At 44.7% G+C, this 23,877-nt stretch overlaps 1 protein-coding gene across 3 annotated transcripts in view; it reads left to right on the forward strand.

The window, feature by feature from the left end:
• GRID1 (glutamate ionotropic receptor delta type subunit 1) overlaps positions 1-4,445 on the forward strand; it is a 629,200-nt gene extending 624,755 nt beyond the window's left edge. For 2 of the 3 annotated variants that reach the window (XM_031461023.2, XM_031461022.2), the window contains exon 16: positions 1,534-4,445. In XM_031461023.2, the coding sequence (XP_031316883.2) occupies positions 1,534-1,962 (429 nt within the window). In that variant the 3' untranslated portion in view covers positions 1,963-4,445. The remainder of the gene's footprint in view (positions 1-1,533) is intronic. The other variant, XM_031461024.2, reaches the window with a different exon arrangement.
• Positions 4,446-23,877: the final 19,432 nt, after the last annotated feature.

Below are 23,877 nucleotides of genomic sequence, written 5' to 3' on the forward strand. Positions count from 1 at the left end.
GACTGAGTTCTTCATTGTTGTATGGGTGTTGTCAGCTTTCTTGTTCTGGGAAAGACAGCCCTGTGTGCCAGTCATGAACTCAGCAGTTGTGGAAAGAGCAGTGGCCCTGCATTTGACATGCCAGGGGGCGTTGGGAGCCCAGGGTAGACTGCGGAGACAGCGCCTTTGCCTGGGAAAGGCTGGGATAAGGTTTCGTCCCATGTGCTCCCTCCCATATGAGAGGGGAACTCACACCAGTTTTTCAGGTTTGCCTCTTCCGGAAGAATATCCTCTCCCGCCAGCCTCAGAGGAGCTCAAAGCAGCCACTGGAATGGCCCTTGGATTTGTGTGGCTCCTTCTTTTTTCTTTTGAAAGCACATTCAAGACTTTTACATTTTGTGGTATTTCTAACAACCCTACGAGGTGGGCAGGGGACAGGTTCCTCTCTCTGCTGTATGGGTGTCAGCATTAGACAGCTGTGATGTTCTGTCTCAGAGCAGAGCTTTGACATGGTATTTCTCTGGGAGTTTGACACCAGGGAAGCATAGGCAGTGGAAACAAACTTGCCTGGCACATTAGTACTAACTCCTAACACCTCATTGAGGGGCTGGTGTGGCTTTTCCGTGGACACCATGGGGCTTCGTACCCCACCTCACAGGGAAGAAACTGAGGAAGCAGATCACATAGTCTTTGTCAAATTAGCTTTCAAGCAGTTTGGTCTCTTTGATTTATTCTGACACTTCAGACAAAAATATCAAAGAATGATATCTGTTCTGTTTTCTTTCTTATGCAAATATGTAAGTGAACGACTTCCTTGATGCCATTCACCGTATGGAAAAAGAGTGAGGTGTGAGGGTAACTTATCTCAACAACCTCAACATGCCTGATACCAGGAAGGTCAGCTGACTCCTGGGAAGTCCCTTCGCTCACCATCCCATCCCTCATCCTCATCCAGGACCCCACGCGCCTTCCAGACAGGGGCCTGTCCCCTCCCCGGCATCTCTGGAGATCTTGCGTACCCCAGGCTTCCGGAGCTGCCTCTTCCACTTACTGGGGATATGACTCTGGGGAGGTCACTGACCTTCCTGAACCCAAGCGTCTTTCTGTGTAAAGTGGGGATGATCACATGGAGTCTTTTGAGCGTTGTGAACACTAAATGGCAAATGCGTGGGGCATGTTAGGGGCTCAAGGACCATTTCCTATTATTAATCTCATGGGACTCCTGCCTTCTGCTATTTCTGCCAGTTGTTCAAAGCATCTTCTCCCAAAGGTTGCCTCTGGGTGTGACAGTGATTCTAAGCAGAGAGCAGAAGGGAGCTGCCAAGTCCTGCTTGAAGGGTTTTTGCTACCCGGGGGCAGTGTCTTCGGCTCCTGGTACCCCAGGTCACTGAGGGCTGGCCATATGGTTGAGGGGAGGTGGGAGAAATGGGGGCATGGTCACCCACTGCCCAGCAGGCTGAGCAGACGTGGGGTCTCTGGCCTCCGAGAGTTTGTAGAAAGCCAGGCTTGGCTCCCGTTAGGGCTTGGCCTGACCTTCCTGTGCTCGCCCTCCAGGACAAAGAAGTGAATCTGGAGCAGGTGCATCGGCGTATGAACAGCCTCATGGATGAAGACATCGCTCACAAGCAGATTTCCCCAGCGTCCATTGAGCTCTCGGCCCTGGAGATGGGGGGCCTGGCCCCCAGCCAGGCCTTGGAGCCGACGCGGGAGTACCAGAACACGCAGCTGTCGGTCAGCACCTTTCTGCCCGAGCAAAGCAGCCACGGCACCAGCCGGACACTCTCGTCGGGGCCCGGCAGCAACCTGCCTCTGCCCCTGAGCAGCTCGGCCACCATGCCCTCCATGCAGTGCAAACACAGGTCGCCCAACGGGGGGCTGTTCCGCCAGAGCCCCGTGAAGACCCCCATCCCCATGTCCTTCCAGCCGGTGCCCGGAGGCGTCCTTCCAGAGGCCCTGGACACCTCCCACGGCACCTCCATCTGACCGCGCCGCCTGCCCTCCCGCCCGCCCGCCCGTCCACCCACCCGACCAGCAGAGCTTTTTAATACCGGAAAATGACGACACAGACCACACACACACCGACACATGCACACGTACACACAGACACAGAGACTCTTTCATTTTTCTTGTATATACGTGTAAATAATGACAGAATGGAGTGGGGTAAAAGTGTATTTTGAATATTCCCAATTTTCGAAGTCAGTAAAAAAAAAAACAAAAACAAAAACTGTATGAATGACTTTGTAAATTTTGTTCTATATGAATAAAAAGGCAAATTACTTGTGATCATTCTGAAGTGCCAAAGAAGCCCCCCCCTGTTCCCGGGCCTTTCTGAGGACGAGGGCAGGAGGGGCCGTCAAAGAAGGAGCCCCTCTGGCTGATGGGGCTGGGGAGGTGAGCAGCCAGTCCCTGTGCAGGAGCCCCTGGTGCTGCCTGCTGCCCAGGAAAACGGTTGGTTTCCCGCCCTGCTCCTCTGCTCCTGGCCCTTTGTTCCTCTCAGTCCTCTGGGTAGATAAAGGGTGAGCCTCGAGCCCGCCTCGGCCTGGCCCCTGGGTCGCTGTGCTGTAAGGTGATCAGCTCTGCCCGTCAGCCTGAGACCGAGGAGGCTCCCAGGACCCAGGGCGGTGCTGTGGGTCCCCCCACTGCGTGCCGCTGTGTTCCACTGGCCCAAGAGAAGCATCCAGGCTGAGGCCACCATCTCTGAGGGCTCTGAGGCTGATGTGCTCTAGTTATGCTGTTGGCCTTGTTTTTTTTTTTTACTTTTTTTCCCCCTAATTAGAAGAATCAACAAGTAATTGACTATGGGAGAAGAAGGGTAGGTCCCCCTCATTGCCTCGGGGAGGCTGGGCAGAGGTGGGCTTGGCTTTGTCCATAAGGATGGGGAGGTGTGAGGTGTGCTGTGTGGACCAGGTGAGGTGGTGGGACGAGAAGACAGGTGGGGGGAGAGTATTCCCTTGGGGTGGGACTCATGGTTTCAGGTCAGAGAATCCTGTTGAAGGAGGGGAGAGAGGTACCCCAGGTGAGCAGACCCACACTCTAAGTGATGGGAGTGCCTGGAATAGGTAAAAAGGACCATGTTTGTTCAGGTAAGAGGAAGCCTTGGCTCCTAGCCAAAGAACAGCGTAACTCTGTGTGGTGTGAAGACAAGTGATTCCCAGCCCCCAGGGACATAGCTTCAAAAGCAAAAGGATGTCTCTGGGTCTTAAACCCTGCAGGAGGGTCTGCCAAACAGGGCCAGGACCCAGAAGGGGCCCTCACGTCATTTCACCACCTTCTCTAGACTGGAAGCCCTCATCCTGTGATCCAGCCCTTAGCAGGGACCCTCCCGGCTGAGAGCATCAGATAGTCTCTGAGATTCCGGGCCTATCCCTGAGCTGGCAAACCTGCTAGGAAACTCTGTTTCTTAAGGCTAAGACAACCTGACAGCCCTCCCTCCCGCCCTTACCCTTTCTGGGGCAATTAAACTGTAGAATCAGAGAGGGGGTTAGGGGAAGGATGCCAGCTGCAGAGTGATCCCAGCCATCTGAGCTGTCTCACTTCAGCTCTTCTCCTTCTGGAGACCAGGGTGATTCTGCTCACCTAACATGCCGGGGTGGTCAACACAGCCCATGTCTGGCACTGGGAGGGGCGGGGCTCCCTCCCCCAGCAGTCAGTCCTCAGAGGGCTGAGAGCTCAGGTCTGTGGTGGTGGAGAAATACGAAGTCCTATTGATTGCCTCTCCTCTAGCCTTGTAGAGTTACCCCAGAGAAGTATTTATGAGGGTGATAACCAGCCCAGGATTGATTTCTTTCCCAAAGTCCCACGTGATATGATTGAGCAGTAAGGAACGGCTGCATCGCACAGTCAGCTAAAAGCTCCCTGGGGAGAAGAGTGTTTATAATGATGTTATTTATCTCTGGATGCTGAGAATGGCCCGATATTAGTGCTACCACGGTGATCCATTGACATTTGTCCAATCAGAGCGTATAGAGCCCAGAGCTGGGTGCAGGCACGTGAGGAAGCCGTGGTGGGTGACACTTACCGTGAGGAAAAACAGGCTTCATTTTCTTCCCATCAGCACTTTGGGGTCGAGGGAGTCCTGCGCTGGATGGTTAATTTTTTCATATATATTTCTCTATTTTTTTAAACAAATTCTGGTCTCACTGCCTTATCCCACCCACACTCAAGTCTTTTTGTTTGTTTGTTTCCCTGAAATGACCTGCCTTCTGGGGTATACCATGGGTGTCTTCTCGGGCAGCTTTGCTTAGAATGGATGTCAGGGAGAGGAGAGAGAGGGTGTGTGTGTGTGTGTGTGTGTATATGTGTGCGCGCGCGTGTGTGCGTGTGTCAGAGAGAAAGAGAATAAGACAGCAGGTGCCTCTCTGAGGGAAAGATACTCTGCTTATAAAAAAAAAAAGGAATCTTAACACCTCATGGTGTTATTCCTCACCAGGTTATGTTATTTTTTAAAATCTCCTACCCTTGGCATGAGGGGAAATGATTGAGATTCAAGCAAGTTCTATAGAAAAAATTCTTCCCGACTCAGATTTCTGTGTCAAGCTCAGAATGTATCTTTTTTTTTTCATGCTTTGCTCTTTGGATTTATAACTCTGTTTAGATGATTCCATACATTTTAGGTATATTTTGTGCCTTCAGACACTGCAAATAATAATCAGCATTTGGATTAAAGTTGTTTAATAATAAAACTTGACTTTGCTCCCTACCCTCTTCTTCTCTCGGGTCAAGAAATGCTCTCTGCTTGTTCCTGGGCGTGAGCTGGGTTCCATCCCACTGGTGTGGACGGTCATGAGTGAAAATTCTTAGGCCTCAGATACGATTGAAGGTAGAGGCACCCCCTCCCCTCCCAGTCTGTATACAGTCTCCCCACATCGACTGGGGAGCAGTGTGAGGGACCAGCTGAGAAGTAATACTAATTTTCGGTTATCCTAAGAGTTTCCTGTAATATGGGATTTCTTGGAAAATTCCTAGGAGAGAATTGGGCCACACAACCTCGGGAAGTGTTTCCATGGCCTTGCGGAATGAAGATTCTTTTAAGCATTGTGTGACTTTGTTTCTTCTCTCAACTCTATACCTGCTCTGACCTCAGAGAAGTTGCTTCACTGTGCTTCAGCCTTAGGGCTAAGGAGCTATCATTCTTTGAGGACTCACAGCTTGGCTTCTCAATATTTGGCACACAGAAGGTCCATGGGTACCAATTTCCAGTGAACATCCAGATGCCCTGTCATTTCTATGGCCCCGGGATCACCAGCCTGGGCCCTGGACCTCCAGATTCACATGCTCCCCAGCCTCACCTTTTGCATCACAAGTTCCCCCTCTGACTTCCAGGCCTTTGTGGGAGAAACAGCTCCACTGCCAGCCTTGGGCCAAATAGGACTGACTTGAGGAGTTTGGTTTTCATGATCAAGATCTCAACTTCTGGGCACTGAAAGGAGACTGTCTGGGCCGTGTCCTTCTGTCCCTACACCCATGAGAGACTTCTCCAGTGCTGGCTGCAGGTTCCAGAGGCTGGGGACAGGGAGGCAGAGACCGCACAGGCATTCCCAGATTATCTGAACAGACACATGGATCTGGACAGGAATCCCAAAGGGTTTCTATATTTTCTTACGAAAAAAACTGCCCAGCTTCTAAATTCTGAATCCTTCTAAATCTTGCCAAAGTGAAGCCAATTCCGTACTTCATCTTATCTTTTCAAGCATTGAAAGAAGACCAAGGACACACAAAGGAAGAAAAGACCACTGGGATCACACAGAAGGAATGCTCAGTTCCTCTGGTCTGCGCCTTCTTTAATAATCACAGGGATAGGCAAGATCCAGTGGGGAACTTGGGTCTCCGTGTGGCCTTATGCTTCCAAGACAAAGGATTACTTACTCATCACCCTCTGCCTTTATTTTCAGTAACCTTTCTGGAGGAACTCACCTTTCCCTCCCACAGCTACAGGCTCAAAAATTAGCCTCTATGTCTTAACAAAAGCCTTGTTTTGCACTCCTAACCTTGGCAATGCAGGATGAGATAAAAGCTCAAAATATTTTAACTGGCCTTTTCTGGCTATGAACACAGTAAAAGAGACAGCATTTCTGTTCCTGGTGTGACATTTTTTCATATCTAAAATATTCTTTTATTTCATATCATTGGTGGCTTTTAATAAATGAAATTATGCTTGATCCTTATTATTCTCACCTTTCATACCAGGAAACTCCAGATAGGTAACAATTTCCTGTGCCAATAGCTTTAATTACTGTCTTTTTTCCCCTTCTCTGCGATGTAAAGTCAGAGAGACTGTTTATGAGAGAAGTATACATATTCCAAATGAATCAGATGAGCAAATTAATAGTCACCTTCTGTAAGGGAGAAAGGGACGATGGTCAGTGATATCAGACCCTCCCTCCAACTTTCATTCTCTGACCTCTGAACTTGACATTGGGTGCTGAGCGCCAGAGAGAGGAGAGGTTCTCTCCTCAGCAAGGAAAAGAAAAAAGAAAAACTCCTGCTACAGAAATTTGCAATGGCCAATGGTCAGGTTTGGAAGAGGGGGGAAGCAGGGTGAGCAATAAAATGTGTCCCAGGGAGCACTCAGCGGCTGGCAGAGTCAAGCATACGGTTGCCAGGGGCAACCAGGTATCCAAGCTCAGAGAAAAACAAGATATTCACCAACACACCGAGACTTATCCACCAATGAAGTCAGTGTACACAGGCTATACGCACACACATGCATGAACACTGAGGTCCATGCACACACATTCGCCATTTCAGGCACAGGCATGTGGAGTTTAAAAGCACTTAGCAATGCACTTGGGTGATGGAAGCAGGTAAAATCCTGCTCATCAGAGAGGAAAGAGGCTGTTTCAGAGCATCTCTGCCCAGTGCACTGTCTCAATGCAACAATCAGCCAAGTGGCAATCAGCCATCCAGGAGGGAGAGGCATTTCCTGCAAAGTGACCTCTCTCTAGCCAGGTGGCCCAGTGTGCACAGTGAACCGTCCTCTGTCACCAAACCCTTCCTCTGAAATCCTTCTGATTTTCAACCAGAATCCCTGAAACATGCAAAGAAACCTCAAACACTCTTTGAGGCATCCCTAATTGTTTCCAAATAAGAATGGACATAAGCATATCCATATCAGCAACTTTTTATTGATCAGGTACATGCAAACCATGAAGATACTGCAAGTTTCGTTCCAGACTACCGAGATAAAGTGAGTCACCAGAATTTTTTGTTTTCCCAGTGCATGTAAAAGTTACGTTTATACTATATTGGAGTCTATTAAGTGTGCAATAACATTATGTCTAAGAAAACAATTTACATACCTTAATTACAAATACTTTCTGGCTAAAAAATGCTAACCATCATTTGAGCCTTCAGGGAGTCGTGACATCAAAGATCACTGACCACAGGTCACTATAACAAATACAATAATGATGCAAAAGTTTGAAATATTGTGTGAATTAGCAAAATGTGTCACAGAGACACGAAGTGAGCAAATGCTGTTGGAAAAATGGTGCCAATAGATGTGTTTGATGCAGGGGTGCCAGAGAGTTTCAGTTTATAAACAATGCAATATCTGCAAAGAGCAATCAAGCAAAGTGAAGGGCAGTAATACGGGGTATGTACACCATCCTTTACATACAGATGCTCTCTTGTTCTCAGGTCAGCCCTGCAAGGTAGAAACTATTAGCCCAGATTTGTAGGAAGGGAAGATGAGACTCAAAAAGGCATGGTCCCAAAGCTGGTAATTGATCATGCTGGGATTCACACTTCCTACATGTCTGAGTCCACAGTCGTGTTCCTGCCGGCACAGCTGGCTCTCCATCGGTAGGGAGCACACCTGCTGTCCCTCAGCCGCTGTCCCTTGTTGGCTTGCTCTGTCCCAAGGTGCTCTGTCACCACTCCTATGAGCTCCCTCAGCCTCCACGTCTGCTGCCTCCTCTCCAGGGGCCTCAGGATGTGTTGGTGACTATTAGCTTATGCACCCCTGCAGTGGCTGTGGTTATCCTGGGCTAACGGGGTCATTCCTGTCCACAGATGATGGGCTGGGACCTGGTCCTTTAAAGAGCCCTTAACCAGGCAGGGCGTCAGCATCTGCGAGATACACTCAGAAGATGGGCTGCTTCTCAAGGGTATTTCTTCCCCCAAAAGCCCCTCCTTCTACAGAAAGCAAACTGTGTATCACGCCAAGAGACGCTCCAGGGCTGACTAGTGCTCTAAGGCACTGTAGGATTCTCTCCAGAGCAGGAATTCCTCCCCTGAAGTCCCTGGATAGATCTCAGAGGTGCCTGAGAACCTTCTAAAATCGTTCATCAGATCATTGAGTTACCCTCTGTGTGTGCCTATTTCTCCAGAACGAGACCATATCTCCCAGTATATTCTTAAAACTCTCTTATTAAAAACTCAAAGAAACTACCCATAAGAGCTAGGAGTCAGGCAAGCCTCCGGGTCCCACTCTCCCAATGCCAGTGCTTAGATGTCATCACATGTTGGTACCTGTCTGAGAGGGGGAAATCATTACAGAACAGTAGCCAGAGGAGGGAATGTGAGAAATGCATTGCAGGTAGGACCCTTGGGACTTCAACCCAGAGGCAGGGAAGTCCCGCTGGCAGAGCACACTGGAAACTACAGGATGTAGGGGCGATGGGACGATGCTGATGGCATAATCCTGGTGCATGGGAAGGTGGTCCAGACAAGGCAAAGGAGCAGATATTCAAACTGGCTGAGTCTGGGCTGGAATCCTACTGCTGGCGCATATTGACCGTGACATCTTGAGAGTACATTGTTTTTTTCACTTCTTTGAGTCTCACTGCTTTATTCATATATTGACGACAATAATATCTGCCTCATTGTCTTTTGTGAGAATGCCATAGTTAGTCACCAGAAAGATGGCTGGAAGTTACAGAGTGTGTAACACGTGCCAAAGCTTTCTCTGTATCATCTCCTTTGTTCCTATTATTGTCCTGCATGGTAGCTAACGAGGAAAACGAGGCTCAGAGAAGCTCAGTGACTTGCTTACGTGATGGAGCAGTGATGTGACATCTGGGCAGTCTGAGTGCAGAGTCTGTGCTTTCCCTCATGACCCAGTATTAGCACTTTCCACTGAAAGTGTCAGCACATGACCCGAGTCATATCAGCACGCGTCCTCCTATGCCTGGCTCCATGGGAGGAGGGGGGCAGGGAGAAGGCATGCGTGTCCCTTGGACCTCAAGCTAGACAAATGCTGAGTGTCAATAAAATAAGCAGGACCTGGCTTTTTCCTTTGCTTCTGACTTTCCAGCTCTGATATCCTGGATTTAAGGTGATGAGAATAAATCTGTAGAGCTATCCGTGACCTATGACATCAGAACGAAGTTTTCCCAGTTCACAAGCTCCCTCTTCTGATGGCTGAGCCTCCTGTCAAACCCACACAGATGCTGCAAAGCAGGGCCATGCTTACCTCTGCTTCGTGGAGGTCAAATTACTTGCTTCTGCATTAAGGTAGAGCCAAATGAACCTCTAAAGAGGGCAGCATGGCTTGGCACTCATACAGTAAGCACAGACTGGGAATCAAACAGATCTGACTTAAACTCTGGTCTTTGTCGCTCATCTCTGGTCCCATCACTGTCATCTCTGAGCCTCCGTTGTGTCCCTTCACCTGTAGAATGGGCCCTGGGTCCTGACGGTTGTGAGGATCAATGATAAGTCACCTGCACAAATACATCTCATATATGGCAGCCCTTGGGGTGATGTGCATACCTACAGCATCCCACTTCTTGGTGGGAACTGCTCAGGCTCTGAGCTTAGCCAACCGTCTCATTCATAGTGTCCACATACAGGATGCTTCCTTTCAGCTCGGGCAGCAGGCAAAGTTGCCTGCCAGGACAAAGAAAAGCAACATTTCCATGTTCAGTCCTGGCACTGGGACGCCCACCCTGTGTCCCATCCCTGTCCCGCTGGGAGCTGACAGTGCCTGCAGCCCTCACCTCTGTTCCTGAGACCCACTCAGGTAATAATTCTGATTGTTCCCAGAAAAGCAGATGAAAAGCAGCCTGGCTTACCTAGAGTAGCATGAATTGATTGAGAGCCATTCAGTTGGTGCCCTCTCAGCGCCTGACTTCCCTGTGTGCTCATGATGAAATGCAGATGAGAGAAGAAGCAGGCTGGGGGAGGGTGAGCATCCAAAGCTGCAGAGGCACTGAGACCTCAGGATATAGTTTAAGGGATGAGGTTCAGAGTCACATATTCCATAAAACCCCAGACCTTCAGAGGCTTCCCGGGGTGATCGCCCTTTGATTTTGAAATAGGACCCGATTTCCTGTGTCTTATGAAAAAAATTAAAGCATACATGTGGTGCCATGATCATTCTACATTTACTCTGTGCCTGCTTTTTTAGCTTCTGCCGCGACCTTAGGTATGATGCTCACAGTGGCTGAATCTTCCTCCATCAGCAACTTGTCATCTGGACAAACGTTATTTCAGGTAGAAGGAGCTTCTTGAATTCAGGAAAAAATGATGGAGCAGACTGCTAGATCAGAAAGGATCCTGCCCGGTAAGACAAAGGGCGCATATTGAAGTTAAGGAATTTGAAGAGAGGGACTATTCAGAAAGATGTATGTGGGTTTTAGAAAGTCACAAGGATAATGGAGAAGCCCGTGGTTTGGAGCCTCTCTTACCCACTTGTGGCTGGAAAGGGCAGTCAGAGAAACACATCTAAGTTGGAGAGAGGAGGTGTCGAAGGGATCTCTGGAGTCCATTTCCGGGGAATGAGCCATCCAATGGTGACCCCATAGGAGTCAGCAGACAGGACACATATGCTGACTTTACTGGTCCCCACCACCTCCTAATCTGCCAGTCCCAAGAGCAGAGAGCAGCGAGCCCACCAAGACAGTTCTCACTGACCAGCCTCCCAGGGGCACAAAGCAGGGTGTTGGAGGGTGAACGGGTAAGGAGAAGGGGAGAAAGAAAAGATACTTAATATTTCAGGATCCAGAGGTAGAAAAGGGCCAGTCACATGGATTATATGTCTATCATGTTCTACGAGAATTAACCCATTTCTTACCTTGGAAAATCAAGAAATCTCTTTTTGACAAATGAAGCCAAAAAGGCTCAGAATAATTACGTGGTTTGCTCAGGGTGGTCTGACTGCTCTGTCAGCCTAAGTGAGACCTGTGCTCTTTGCCCTGCTAGATTGCCCAGCGTGTTCAGAAGCTGTTGACATGAGATGCCTTCAGGCAGATACCTTGCCAGATCTGGGGCTCAGCCATCACGGATTGCAAGCCTGTGGGTGAGGGTAGGCAGAGGGGAGTATGTGACGTTTGTGGAGAAAACACTCATTTCCCTTTCCACAGTTGAGGCAGAGTGACTGCATCCTTCAAAACTCTAATTTAGTTGTTGTAGAACCACTCTTTCAAATGGATTCCCAAATAATACCGAGGCGGAGCGCTACATAGGAGACAGTGAATTGGAATCAGAAAGGTGTGCTTTTGAAGTCAAGTTCTGCTATTTTCTTGCTATATGACCATGAGTAAGTCACTTAACCTCCCTGAGTATCAGCTTCCTCATCTATGAAATCTATGCAATGAGGCCAGCAATCCCATCTCAAAGGACAAGATCATAAAACTCGGGATAAAGCATCTAGTACCAGCGTTAGCGGCTGGCATCTAGCAAGTGCTTAATCGGGGATGAACATCACTCGTGTCGGAAAGGACCCACCTGACTACAAGGCCACAGTTTTACAATGAACATTTTTTTTTCAAAAAATTATAAAATACACACAGAAAAGTGCACAAATCATAAGGGTACAGTTTGATTTATTTTAACACGATAACCACTCTCCAGTAGTTGGCAACCAAAAAAGAAATAGAACATTACCACCTTCCCAGCTGACGCCCCTGGAACCCCAAAGGTGACCACGACTCCCAGGTCTATAACCACTGATTAATTTCATGTCTTTTTTTGAAATTCACATAGATTGACTCAACTGTCCTTTTTTGGGTCTGACTTTTTTTTTTTTTTTTCCATTCAATGTTGCCTTTAGAGATTTCACTACATTCCTATGTGAAGTTCATTTTCATTGCTGGAGAGGATTTTTCTATGAATGTCACAATGTATGCAGTCTACTGTTGATAGACTTTTGGTTTATTTTCATTTTGTTTTTAAAAATAGTGTCCCTATGAACATGTAGGTACTGCTAAAAAGTTTTCAGAAAGACTTGTTCTGATTTATGCACTTTATCTGTGACGTTTGAGAGTGGCAATTATTCTATATCCTCACTAACACTAGTGCTTTCAGATTATTTTAATTGTAGCCACTCTAATGGGAATGTAGTCTGCCAAACTGTGGCTTTCATTTGCATCTTCCTGCTGACTAATGAGACTGAGCCTGAACATATGCTCGTCTGGGTATCTGCTTTTGGGAAGTCTCTCTCTTCTTCCACATCGTGACTTGCCTTCTCACTCTCCTTCTAGTAACTTTTGATGAACAGAAGTTCTCCATCTAAATGTAGGCTCATGTATCAACTTTTTCCTTATCTTCAGCACACGGCTTGTCCCACTTCTCAAAGCTTGACCTAACCCAAGCCAGGGAAGTAGTCTCTGATGTTTCCTTCCGGAAAAATTTTTTTTGTTGTTTGTTTTGGTTTTTACATTCACATCTACAATCCTCCTGGACTTAACTTTTGAGATAGAGGTTAAAATATATTTTTAAGAACATAGGTATTTGATTATTTCAGGACCACTCATCAGAAAAAAGTACCTTTGCCATCCCCATCGCAGCTTCAGATCATAAATCAAGGGAGCCTGTATGTCGTCCTGTGTTCATATTCTGTTCTGATGGCCTATTTGTCCATTTTTACTAATGTCACACTGTCTTAGTTACTCTAGCTTTTTAATCAATTGTGACATCTGGGAATGTAAGCCAGTCCTTTGCATTTGCACATAAATTTCAGAATCACCATCCTATTTTCCACAAAATTTCTCCTGACACTTCGGTTGAAACTGCATTGAATCCCAAAATAGATCTGGGGAAAACTGACATCATTCCATTCCTTACTTTCAACTTCTCTGTGTTCTTATATTCAAGGTGTGGCATTTGTAAGCAGGTTAAAGTTCTGTGTGTGGTTGGGGGGGAGGTGTGGGGGAGGCCTTTTAGTATAGTTTTTCTTTAGTATACCTTTAAATTCTTTAATTGAAGTACTTAGTCCATTTGTGTTTGATGTAATAACTGATACATTGGGTTAGAATTATAATCTTAATTTTTTTCTATTTGTCCCTCTTGTTCTATGTTAAATCATCTTTTTTTTTTTTTTTGCCTTCTTTATAGTGAGAACAATGCTTGTCATTCAATATCCTGTCTCTGTTAGTGGGTTGGTTATACAGTCTTATATTCTCTAAATTCTTAAAGGAACTATACCCTAAAGATATGAATATGTATTTTTACCATGCCTGAGACAGAGTCAGCACCTTAAAATACTTTAAATCAATTCACTATTTTATTTCCCACCTTTTATTATTTTAATTCTACACATGTTTTTAACAAGGTTCCAGGAGAAGACGTCAACATTTATCAAACACAACAACATGTGGGGCACCAGCTTCTTCTGGGGATGCAGAGATGCGCAGAAACTGCCATGGAGACATCACAGCATCCTGTGGTGAGACTGTGATGAGGATGGCCTTACACCCTCATCTGCCAGGGACAGTCCCGGTTTATGCTTACTTACTGCTCCAGCAGAGCTATGAATAGGTTCAATTAGAATCATAAGTTATGTGGCCACTCTGGCTGTCATGGAAGTGATGATTAATATTATGTGTCAATTTAGCTAAAGACATACACATGTATTTGGCCAAAAACCAGTCTAGATGTCTCTGTGAAGGTATGTTTAGGATGAGATAGACATTTAAAATCAACAGACTTTGAATAAAGTAGATGACCCTCCATAATGTGAGTAGACCTCATCCAATTAGTTAACGGCCTTCAGAGAAGATTGACATCCCCAGGGTAGATGGATTTCGCCTCCATCCTGCCTTCAGGCTCAAGCTGCAACATCAGCTCTTCCCTGGTCTCCAGCCTGCTGGCTTGTCCTGCAGATTTTGGACTTGCCAGCCTCCTCTATAGTTGCATGCATAATTACATGGGCCAATTTCTTAAAATCTGTCTCTCTCTCTCTCTCTGTGTACACACGCACACACTGACACACACACACACATACACACACCCTATTAGTTCTATTTCTCTTGTGTAAGGGGCTATGGAGGCATAGTTCAGGCAACATTGTTTCTTCTGGACCCAGGAATTTAAAGGGCAGGCTGGCTACATGGCAAGGCTGGTGAGGGGGTGGTTAAGGGAAGAGGAGCTTGGAGATGCTGAGGAGTTCTGTGTGGCTGGGAACTGGTGGACTCCGGGAAGAGACAGCTGGGGGTAAACTCTGAAGGGCCAAAGCAATTTGCAGTTCGGATAAAGTACTCACCAGGTAATGGGGAACCACCAAGGAATTTAAACCCTGGGAGTGTTTGACTTTCCCTAAGGCTATCTCTACCAGTGGCTGAAGTAGTAGGTTGGGCAAAAAAAAAAAAAAAAAAAAAAAAAGGCAGCAGGATAGGAGGTGCTGGCCGTAGCTCTGAGAGTGAGAGCACGCTTCTGAGCTGAGGCAGCAGCAGGGGAGGATGGAAAGGACAGAGATGGATTTGAGAAATATTATCCTTCATGTCTTATTGTGATTGCACCTGTTTGGTGACACCTGTATCTTGAATAAATCCAACCACCTGTTTTCTCTATTCCTACACCCAGATGGTGGAGCACAGGTGATGGAAGCCACGCAGGAGAGCAGGTTGCTGCCCTTGTAAATTCATGATCACCAGTCTCAAGGAGACCTGGAAATTCTGCTAGGACGTTCTGGCCAATTCAATCTTAACTTTCCCCAGAAACTGTTCACACTTTTAAAATGTATGGACTTGCCTCCTCTCTCTTCACTCAACATTTTTTAAATAACTTACATTTTTTAGATAATTATAAGTTCATATATAGTTAGAGATAAGACAAAGAGATCCAATGATCCTTTAGTCAGTTTCCTCCAATGGAAACATCTTGCAAAGCTAGAGCACAGCATCACAAGCAGGATATGGATGTTGCTGCAGCCAGAACAGAGCATCTTTTCATCATCGCAGGACTCTTCGTATTGTCCTTTTACAGCCACACTTTCCTCCCTCCGTCTCTCCTTAACTCCTGGCAACCACTAATCTGTTCTCTGTTTCCATAATTTTGTCATTTTAAGAATGTTACATATATGGAACGATGCAGTATGTAACTTTTGGCGATTGGCTTTTATCACTGTGTAATTATCTGGCGATTCTTCCAAGTTGTTCTGTGTATTAACAGTTTGATCCACGTTATCGCTCAGTGATAGTTCATGATGTGGAAATGCCATTGTTATTTTAACCGTTCACCCATTGAAGGACATCTGAGTGTTTCCAGTTTTGGCCTGTTACAAATAAACCTGCTATATAGACATACACATTCAGGTTTTAATGTGAACGTACATATTCATTTTTATGGGATAAAAATCCAGGAGGGCGATTGCTGGGTTATAACTGCTATAATAGTTTTATGTTGATTTTATAAGAAACTGTTAAATTATTTTCCAAAGTGGCTGCACCATTTTACATTCCCACCATCAGCATAGCAGTGATCCAGTTTCTCCACATGCTCTCTAGCATTTGGTGTTGTCATTATTTTTTATTTTAGCCATTCTGACAGATTTGTAGTGATATCCATTGTGGTTTTCATTTCAATTTCCCTAATGGCTTATGACGGTAAACATCTTATCTTGCAATCTGAATATCCTCTTTGATGAAATGTCTCTGCTTTTGCCTGTTTTCTATTTAGATAATTTTACCGTTAGGTTTCCAGAGTTCTTTAAATATTCCAGATACTAGCCATTTGTCAGCTATATGGTTTACAAATATATTCTTCTAGGCTACAGCTTGTCTTTTCATCCTTTTCACAAGGTCTAATTTATCAATTTTTCCTTTTTATGAACAGTGCTTTTGATGTCAGATTTTAAAACTCTTTGCCTAGTCTTAGGTCTCAAAGATTTTCTCTTCTTTTTTTAATAAGTTGTCTTATAGTTTTGCATTTTACATCTAGGTTTGTGATCCATTTTGAGTCACCCTCTGTATAAGGTGTGAGACTTAAGTTGCATTTCATGAGCTTTGCCTGAAGATGTCCAGTTGCTCCATCACCATTTGTTGAAAAGCCTATCTTTGCTCTACTGACTTACTTTTACTCTTTTTTAAAAAATCAGTTGGGCATCTTCACAAAAGTCTATTTCTGGGCTCTCTATAAGTTCCATTGATTTATGTGTGCATGACTCCATCAACACCACGCAGTCTCAATTACTGTAGCTAGAGGGCAAGTCTTGATATCAAACAGACTAATTTATTGCCCTTTATTCATCTTCAAAATTATTTTAGCTCTTCTAGTTCTTAGACTTCCCATTCCATCTTGAGTAACCTTACTTGTGTCTACAAAAATTTCGCTGCAAATTTGACAGCAACTGCATTAAATTTGGGTATTGAGAACTGACATATTTACTATGTCCCTTTATTTAGATCTTGTGTGATTTCTTTCATGAACAGTTTGTAGTTTTTAGCAAAAAGCCCTATACATATTTTATATTTAAACTATATATATGTATACTTATATATCCCACATTTAAAATAAATGGTATTCTATTTTAAATTTTGGTATCCATGTGTTCATGACTAGTACATCCCACATTACTAGTATACAGCACGAGGCTTGGTTGCCTCCTAGCTCACCAGTTATAACCCTCCTAGCTCAGTTGCCAGGCCCTGCCTTGTGCTGATGCTGCTGGCTGCTGGTTAGCAGCACCTGGTCAAGAGCTGGGTGACTGCAGAACCCCAGGAGGTCCTGGGGCTGATACTGTCTCTCTAGTGGGCAGAGTCTGAGTCCAGAAAACTCTGGGGTTGTTGCCCGCCCTCTAGTGGTCGGAGCCAGGTCCTGGGGTTAGTTTTGGATTATAGCAGGCAGAGTTGGATCCTGGAGTCTGGCTGCAGGGCCCATGGATCCAGAGCTGGTGTCAGATTGCTGGTGGTTGTGGCCGGGGGGGGGGGGGGGGGGGGGGGCGCGGGCGGGGCTAGTTTCTGAAACAGGGTCTGTGTCCAGGGCCCAGGGTGTCCTGAAGTTGTGTTGGCCTGCTAGTGGGCAGGGCTGGGGCCCAGCTGTTTGCATCTGGCCTGCTGGGGGATTGCACTTTTCTAGCGTCTGGTGTCTGCCCCTTGACGGGTGAGGCTGGTCTAGAGGCTAGAGCAGGCTTCCTGGAGGGCAGAGCCTGTGCCTGCCCACTGGTGGGGGGAGCAGGGTCTTGGCCCTCTGGTGGGCAGGGCCTTGTGTAGAGGCATGTGCAGAGGTGGCTCTGGGCTCTGAAAGCCTTCAGGTGGACTCTGCGGATGGGTGGGACTGTGTTCCCCTCCAGTTAGTTATTTGGCTGGCGGTGTCCCACAGTGGTGCCTCCAGGCTGTTGGGCGGGGCCAGGTCTTGGCGCTAATGAGCAAGGGGGAGGAGCCAATGGTGGTGCCGCCCACACCACTGTTCCCGCGAGAGTTCCCAAATATGGCTGCCGCCAGTGTCTCCGGCCCCAGGGTGAGCCTCAGCCTCCTCCGCTCCCCTTGCCTCTCTGGGAGCTTCTCTGAGACCAGCAGGTAGGCCTGGCCCGGGCTCCTATCAGATTCCTGCATTTGCCCTGGGTCCCGCTGCACGTGGGATTTTGTGTGCAGGCCTCCGTTTCCCCGTCCTGCGGGGCTCGGGGAGTTAAGCCCCGCTGGCCTTCGAAGCCAAATGCTCTGGGGGCTTGTCTTCCTGGTGCCGGACCGGGGGCTGGAGAGCCTGAAGTGGGGCTCAGAACTCTGACTCCTGTGGGAGGGCCTCTGCGCTATAATTTTTCTCCAGTTTGTGGGTCGCCCCCCTCCCCCATCTCACTATACAGTGAGTCTGCCCCTCCTGTTCATCCTATTGTGGTTCTCTCGTCAGTTGTAGAAGTTCTTTTCCGGTAGGTTCTGGTCTTTTCATACATGATTGTTCTGCAGATAGTTGTGGTTATGTTACCAGGTCCTTTCCAAATTCTCGGACAGCAATATCACAGAAATGAATATTGCTTCCTTAAGACTCTTCGGCAAGCAAAGCTTTTTATTAAAAGAGATAACTTTTACACAAGGGAGAAGGTGGGGGGAAAAAGTTTCAGTTCCCCGAGTAGAAGGGGCGAGTTGCCTTTATAACAAAGGGATGTTTTGTCTCAAATCACTGATAATTTCCCCAAATCATCAAACTTGATCAGCAGCAGGTGGCTCCGTGGTGGCTCTCAGGAATAGGGAATGCTTCTGTGAGGGGAAAGAAATGCATGGGAATTTTCTGCAAGAAAGCACAGGAACAGATAAGGTTAAAATTTATAGTTTTGCTTCTTGTCTCATGGCAACTAGTTATACTCTAAGTGTAACAGAGATAAAGTTAATCTTTTATTCCTGTAAGCCTTGTTTTTTGTCTGTGGGACTCAGGCCCCGAGGGCCTTTATTCTTGCAAAGCCTGTTTTTCCCAAGGCCATTCCCCAGGTCTGGTCCTTTTCCGAAATGGCTGTACTCTTGTCTTCCTGTCTGGATTTTGGTGTGCTCCTGAGAGGCGGTGAGCCCAGGGACTTTCTACTCCACCGTCATGTCATGAGTATTGAATTTACTCAAATGCTTTTTCTGCATTGACTGATATAATTGCATGATTTGTTTCCCCTTTGACTTTTTAACATTGTGAATTGCATTGATTGTCAAATACTGAGCCATCCTTATATCCTTGGAATAAACCTCACTTGGTAATACTGTATAATTATTTCTATAAACACTGGCTGAATGTTATCTACTAATGTATTTTTAAGGATTTTGCATCTATATTTAAGGGATAAGTGTATCTATAGGGTGTTTTGTTTGTTTTGTTTTTTGGTTCTGTCTTTGTCTTGTCTTGGTATCAGGCAACAGTAGCTTCAAAAAATTAATTAGGGAGTGGGCTCTCCAGTACTGCTTTCTGGGAGTACTTGTCTACAGTGGGTATCAATTCACCTTAAATATTTGATAGAATTCATAAGTGAAATCTTCTGGGTCTGCATTTTTTGGGGGTGGTGAATGAATTAAAAATTCAATTTCATGAATAGTCCATTAAAATTATGTTTCATGTTGGATCCATTGTAATAATTTTTGGTTTTTGAGGAATTGCTCCATTTCACCAAACTTGTCAAATATTTTTTATAGAGTTGTTTATACATATATATATACATATATATATATATATTTTTTTATACTTTTGAAGTCTACAGAGTCTGTAGTGATATCGTCAATTTTATTCCTGATATTGATAATTGGTGTCTTTTCTTTTTTGTCATTGTTCCTAGAGGTTTGTCAGTTTTATATCCTCTCAAAGAATCCAATCTTGATTTCATTGATTATCTCTGTTTTTCAGTATGCAATGTTATTTATTGCTATTCTTATCTTTGTTTTTTCCTTCCTGTTGATTGTTTTGGATTTATTTTACTTTTTTTCCTCTAAGGTCTTGAAGTGGAGGCTTATATTATTGTTCTGAGACTTTTCCTTTTTTTAATGTGTGCATTTAGTGTTAAAATTTTTTAGCACTGCTTTCTTTGTGTCCCATAAAGATTTTTTCCAGTTTAGTGATTTTTTTTTATTTTGGTAGAGATTTTCTCTTTGATATTTAGAAGTATATTATTTGGTTTCCAAATGTTTGAAGACATTTTTATTATACTTACCAGTTTCTAGTTTGACTCCGTTGTAGTCAAAGAACACACTATATGATTTCAGTTTTTAAAAAATATGTTGAAGATTATTTTATGGCCCAAGATATGGTCTATCCTGATAAACGTTTTACAAGAAGTTGAAAATAATATGTATTCTACTGTTGTTGGGGAAGGTGTTCTATAAATGTCAGTTAAATCTTGTAGGTTGATGTTGTGAGGTTCTTTCATTTCCTTGCTGATTTTTTTGTCTAGTTGTTTTGATTTTTGAGAAGGGCATATTGGAGTCTACAGCTCTAAGTGGATTTGTCTATTTTCCCTTTCAATTCTGTCAGTTTTTCTACATGTATCTTGTAGCTCTATTGTTTTGTGAATACACTTATGCATTTAGAATTTCTGTCTTCTGGGTGGATTGAGCCTTTCTAAATTATACCACATCCCTGTCTGTCTCTGGTAATAAATTTCTTTGCTCTGAATTCTACTTTATCTGATGGTAATATATGCACTTCCGCTTTCCTTTGATGAATGTATGCATAACATATCTTTTCCATTCTTTTACCCTCTGCCTATATCATTATTTTGGTAGCTTTTCAAAAAACTAAACAGCATATAATTGGGTCACATTTTAAAATCCATTCTGCAACTGTTTTTTCCTTGATTACAGTTACTCGCTAGGGCTTAAGTCTCTCATTTCTTTTTCTTCTCTCTCTTTTCTATGTCTTTGTTTTCTTTTACCTTTTCCTGCTTTCCTGTTTCCATTTTTATAAAGCGTTTTTGAGTACATCTCTTTCCATAGTTTTTTTTTTAAATTTTTCTTTATTTTCTGGGAGGAGGTAATTAGGTTTATTCATTCATTTATTTATTGACGGAGGTACTGAGGATTGAACCCAGGACCTCTTGCATACTAGGCATGCACTCTACCACTGAGCTATACCCTCCTCCCTCATAGTTTTCTTAATGGTTGATGTAGGTATTACATTTCATATACATAACATCACTGTCTATGGTATTGTGCTTTTATCAAATAGAGTGAAATGTTATTATAACCTTACATCCCTTTCAATTCCTTTATCTTTCCTGTTTATCATATAATTACAGTAAATATTTTCTTTCCATGTATTTAGAACCACATCAGGCTGTTATAACTTTGCCTCCTCAGTTAGTAAATTCAAGAGAAGGAAGGTCTGTTGCCAGTATTTGTGCTTCCGTGTTCTTCTTTCCTGATGTTCCAAGATTCCTTCTTTTATCATATTCTTCCTGTTTAGAGAACTTCCTTTTATCATCCTTTTCCAGGAGATCTGTTGATGACAATTTCTCTTAATTTTACTTTATCTGAAACAGTCTCAATTTTGTCTCCTTTCCTGAAGGGTATTTTTGCTGGATATGGAATTCTGTGTTGACACTTCCCTTGCAGCTCTTTAAAGATGTCATATCACTTCCTTTTGTCTCCAGTCCCACTGCCTCACATTGACTTGAGACATTGTCACATCTCTCCTGCCACTGCTGTTGTCACAGCTGCCTCCCACCATCTACCCTTACTCCTCATCAAGCTGGTTGCCAGAGTAGTTTTTCAAAATTCAAATTAGATTCCCTGTCTCTCTGTCTCTGTCTGTGTCCCTCTGTCTCTTCTATCTGTCTGTCTCTCTCACAGATACACACACACACACACATACATACATGCTCAAAATCTGTAGATGTCTCCACCGTCTTTGCAAATACTCTTAGAACAGAGACATAACTTGGTCATGTAGTCCAAAGCTCTGTTTGGTCAGCTTTTACCCTAATCTTCAGTCTCATTTTATGCAATTTTCCCCCAATTTCTGTCTCACCCACGTGCGTTTCAGTAACAAGGATGCTCCATGGTGCTTCTTCCCTGGGGCATTTGCCTGCTTGATTCTCTGCCTGAGCCCATTTATTCTCCTCTATTCAACTCTTTATCTTTTCCTCTTCCTTCAATTCCTGGCTCCATCGTCATTTCCTGCTTTGTCTTTGCAGTGTTTTATTTACTTGATGCTTAAAGTATGCCCATGTCCCTCCATTAAATTTCATATCCATGAAGGCAGAGAATGTCATTTACTGCTTGTCCTTATAGCCCCTGTGTGTGGCCCCAAACCTCACAGTCACTATATTGCACAGAATGTACAATGTCTCTGGAGTCATGCTTTGCTGTAGGTGGAATTATTTACTTCACATGTGAGGGATTTAAAATAAATACCTCCAAATGAATGAATACAAATAAATCAATGGGGCTTAATGTTCAACTGGGCCTATGTATGGGAGTAAATGATAAAAAAGTAAAACGTCATTCTTAAGTTTTGACCTTGGCAATATGATGGATGTTAATTCCATTAACTAAAACATATCACAAAAATGATTTTAGGAGGAGGAGGCTGGGTTTACTCTTTGACATGTAATTTTTGCTATATGAGTGCAGATCTACAGTGTTTGGTTGAGGTCTGGGCTTGGGAAATTGGCTTTGGAATCATTAGCTTATAGATGGTATTTGCAGTCATATATGTAGATAGAATCTGTTTAGTGGAGGAGGGGAAAGTGGAAGAGTGAAAGGAGAAAGGATCAAAGACCCTGAGTAGTCCACCCTAAGATTACGAATGTGTCATCATCATAGAAGTCACAGAAAAAGGAACTTTCAAAAGAAGGGTGTGATAAACACTGTTAGAAGCTGCTGGTTTCCACTGAGATGAGAAATGGAGTGAGAGCTGTGGACTTAGTTTTTCCAGAGTGGCCATGGGAAGATGTCAGGAAACTCAGGAATGAATGGAATGATGAATGATAACCAGGAAGATAAGACACTGTGGAACTTAGTGGCAGGGCATGATCCATGGAGCTTTTTGACAAAGTGAGGTCCTGCTGAAAACCAGGATATTTGAAACCTGGGGAACAGGTAGGGGGCAGAAATAGGAAAGGTCTTCAGGGGAAAGTTGAAGGAGTTCATGCTTAATGAACTCCATCTTCTTAGTGACACAGACCACTTACTCATCAGCTGAGAGAATGAGGGCAGGAGCTTGCTGGGGTGCCTGATGATGAAGACAAGACTGGGAGTCACCCCTGGGGCCACAGAAAAGGGAGCCGACTTGAGCAGGACTCAGGATTTGGAGACAGAAAGCTCAAGGACGGCTGCATTCTTACACGTATAGTACATCTTAAACAGTGGTGCTCTACATCCCCAGACCAGCCAAGGGAAGAATAGGTGGTTGTATTAATCTAGGTCTGGACATCATCACAGTCAGTGCTGAGAAGGATTAAAAGATCCAGGGAGTGGAGGAAGTTGGTAAACATGTAGCTGAAATGACTCACAACAGCGAGGAGGTTGATAGGGAAAGAAGTGAAGCTGGGCTGAGGTTGATGGGCTGGAAAGATACAGCAGGACTCCGACATTGGAGTCCTCCGTGAGGCTTAAATTAGGGCAGTTCTATTGAGACAGGTGAAGAGAGAAACTTTAGTCAGGCACTGAAAGGTTAAATTAGAGATTGTAGAAAAGAAGCAGTGTGAAACTGATAAAAATATATACTTTGACAGTAGACACACCTGTGTATAAATCTTGTCTCTCAGATATTAACTGTGTGAACTTGGAACCCAATTGCTTAATCTGTAAAGCAGAGATAATAATAGTTCCTATGTCAAAAGCTTCTGGCTGGAATTAAATGCGATAATGCATGTGAAGCACATAGCACTGTGTAGGCCAGGGTAAGCTTTCTAGGAGGAGGTGGATATTTATATTCTTAATTTTATGTCCATCATGATGTGACCTCACATGGTGACTGGTACTGTGAGTGGCTGAAGGTGTGCAGAGCTGCTGGATTTTGGAGTGGAGAAGACTGGAGACCAGGGTATAGGAAGGGTAATTCACAAGGCTGTACGGGTGAATAACAATATTCTAGCTTTGTCTCCATTCCTGACCTGGGTTCCCCAGCTGTAGGCTGGAGATGGTGCCCTTGGCTTCCCCTGTCTCACATAGGGCACTTAGTAAAGGCAGCCCAAGACTCAGCCCAGTTGGGACCTTCTTGCAAGCGGAAGCACGTGTGCAGCCAAGGTCAGCTTTGTTTGCCCACAGTCATTCCACGTATACCCCAGTGCTGCATTTGCATAAAGGGATGCTCAGGGTTTAGTCATGA

Source organism: Camelus dromedarius, chromosome 8, assembly GCF_036321535.1.
Source record: "Camelus dromedarius isolate mCamDro1 chromosome 8, mCamDro1.pat, whole genome shotgun sequence".
In the NCBI taxonomy this organism is placed as follows: Eukaryota; Metazoa; Chordata; class Mammalia; order Artiodactyla; family Camelidae; genus Camelus; species Camelus dromedarius.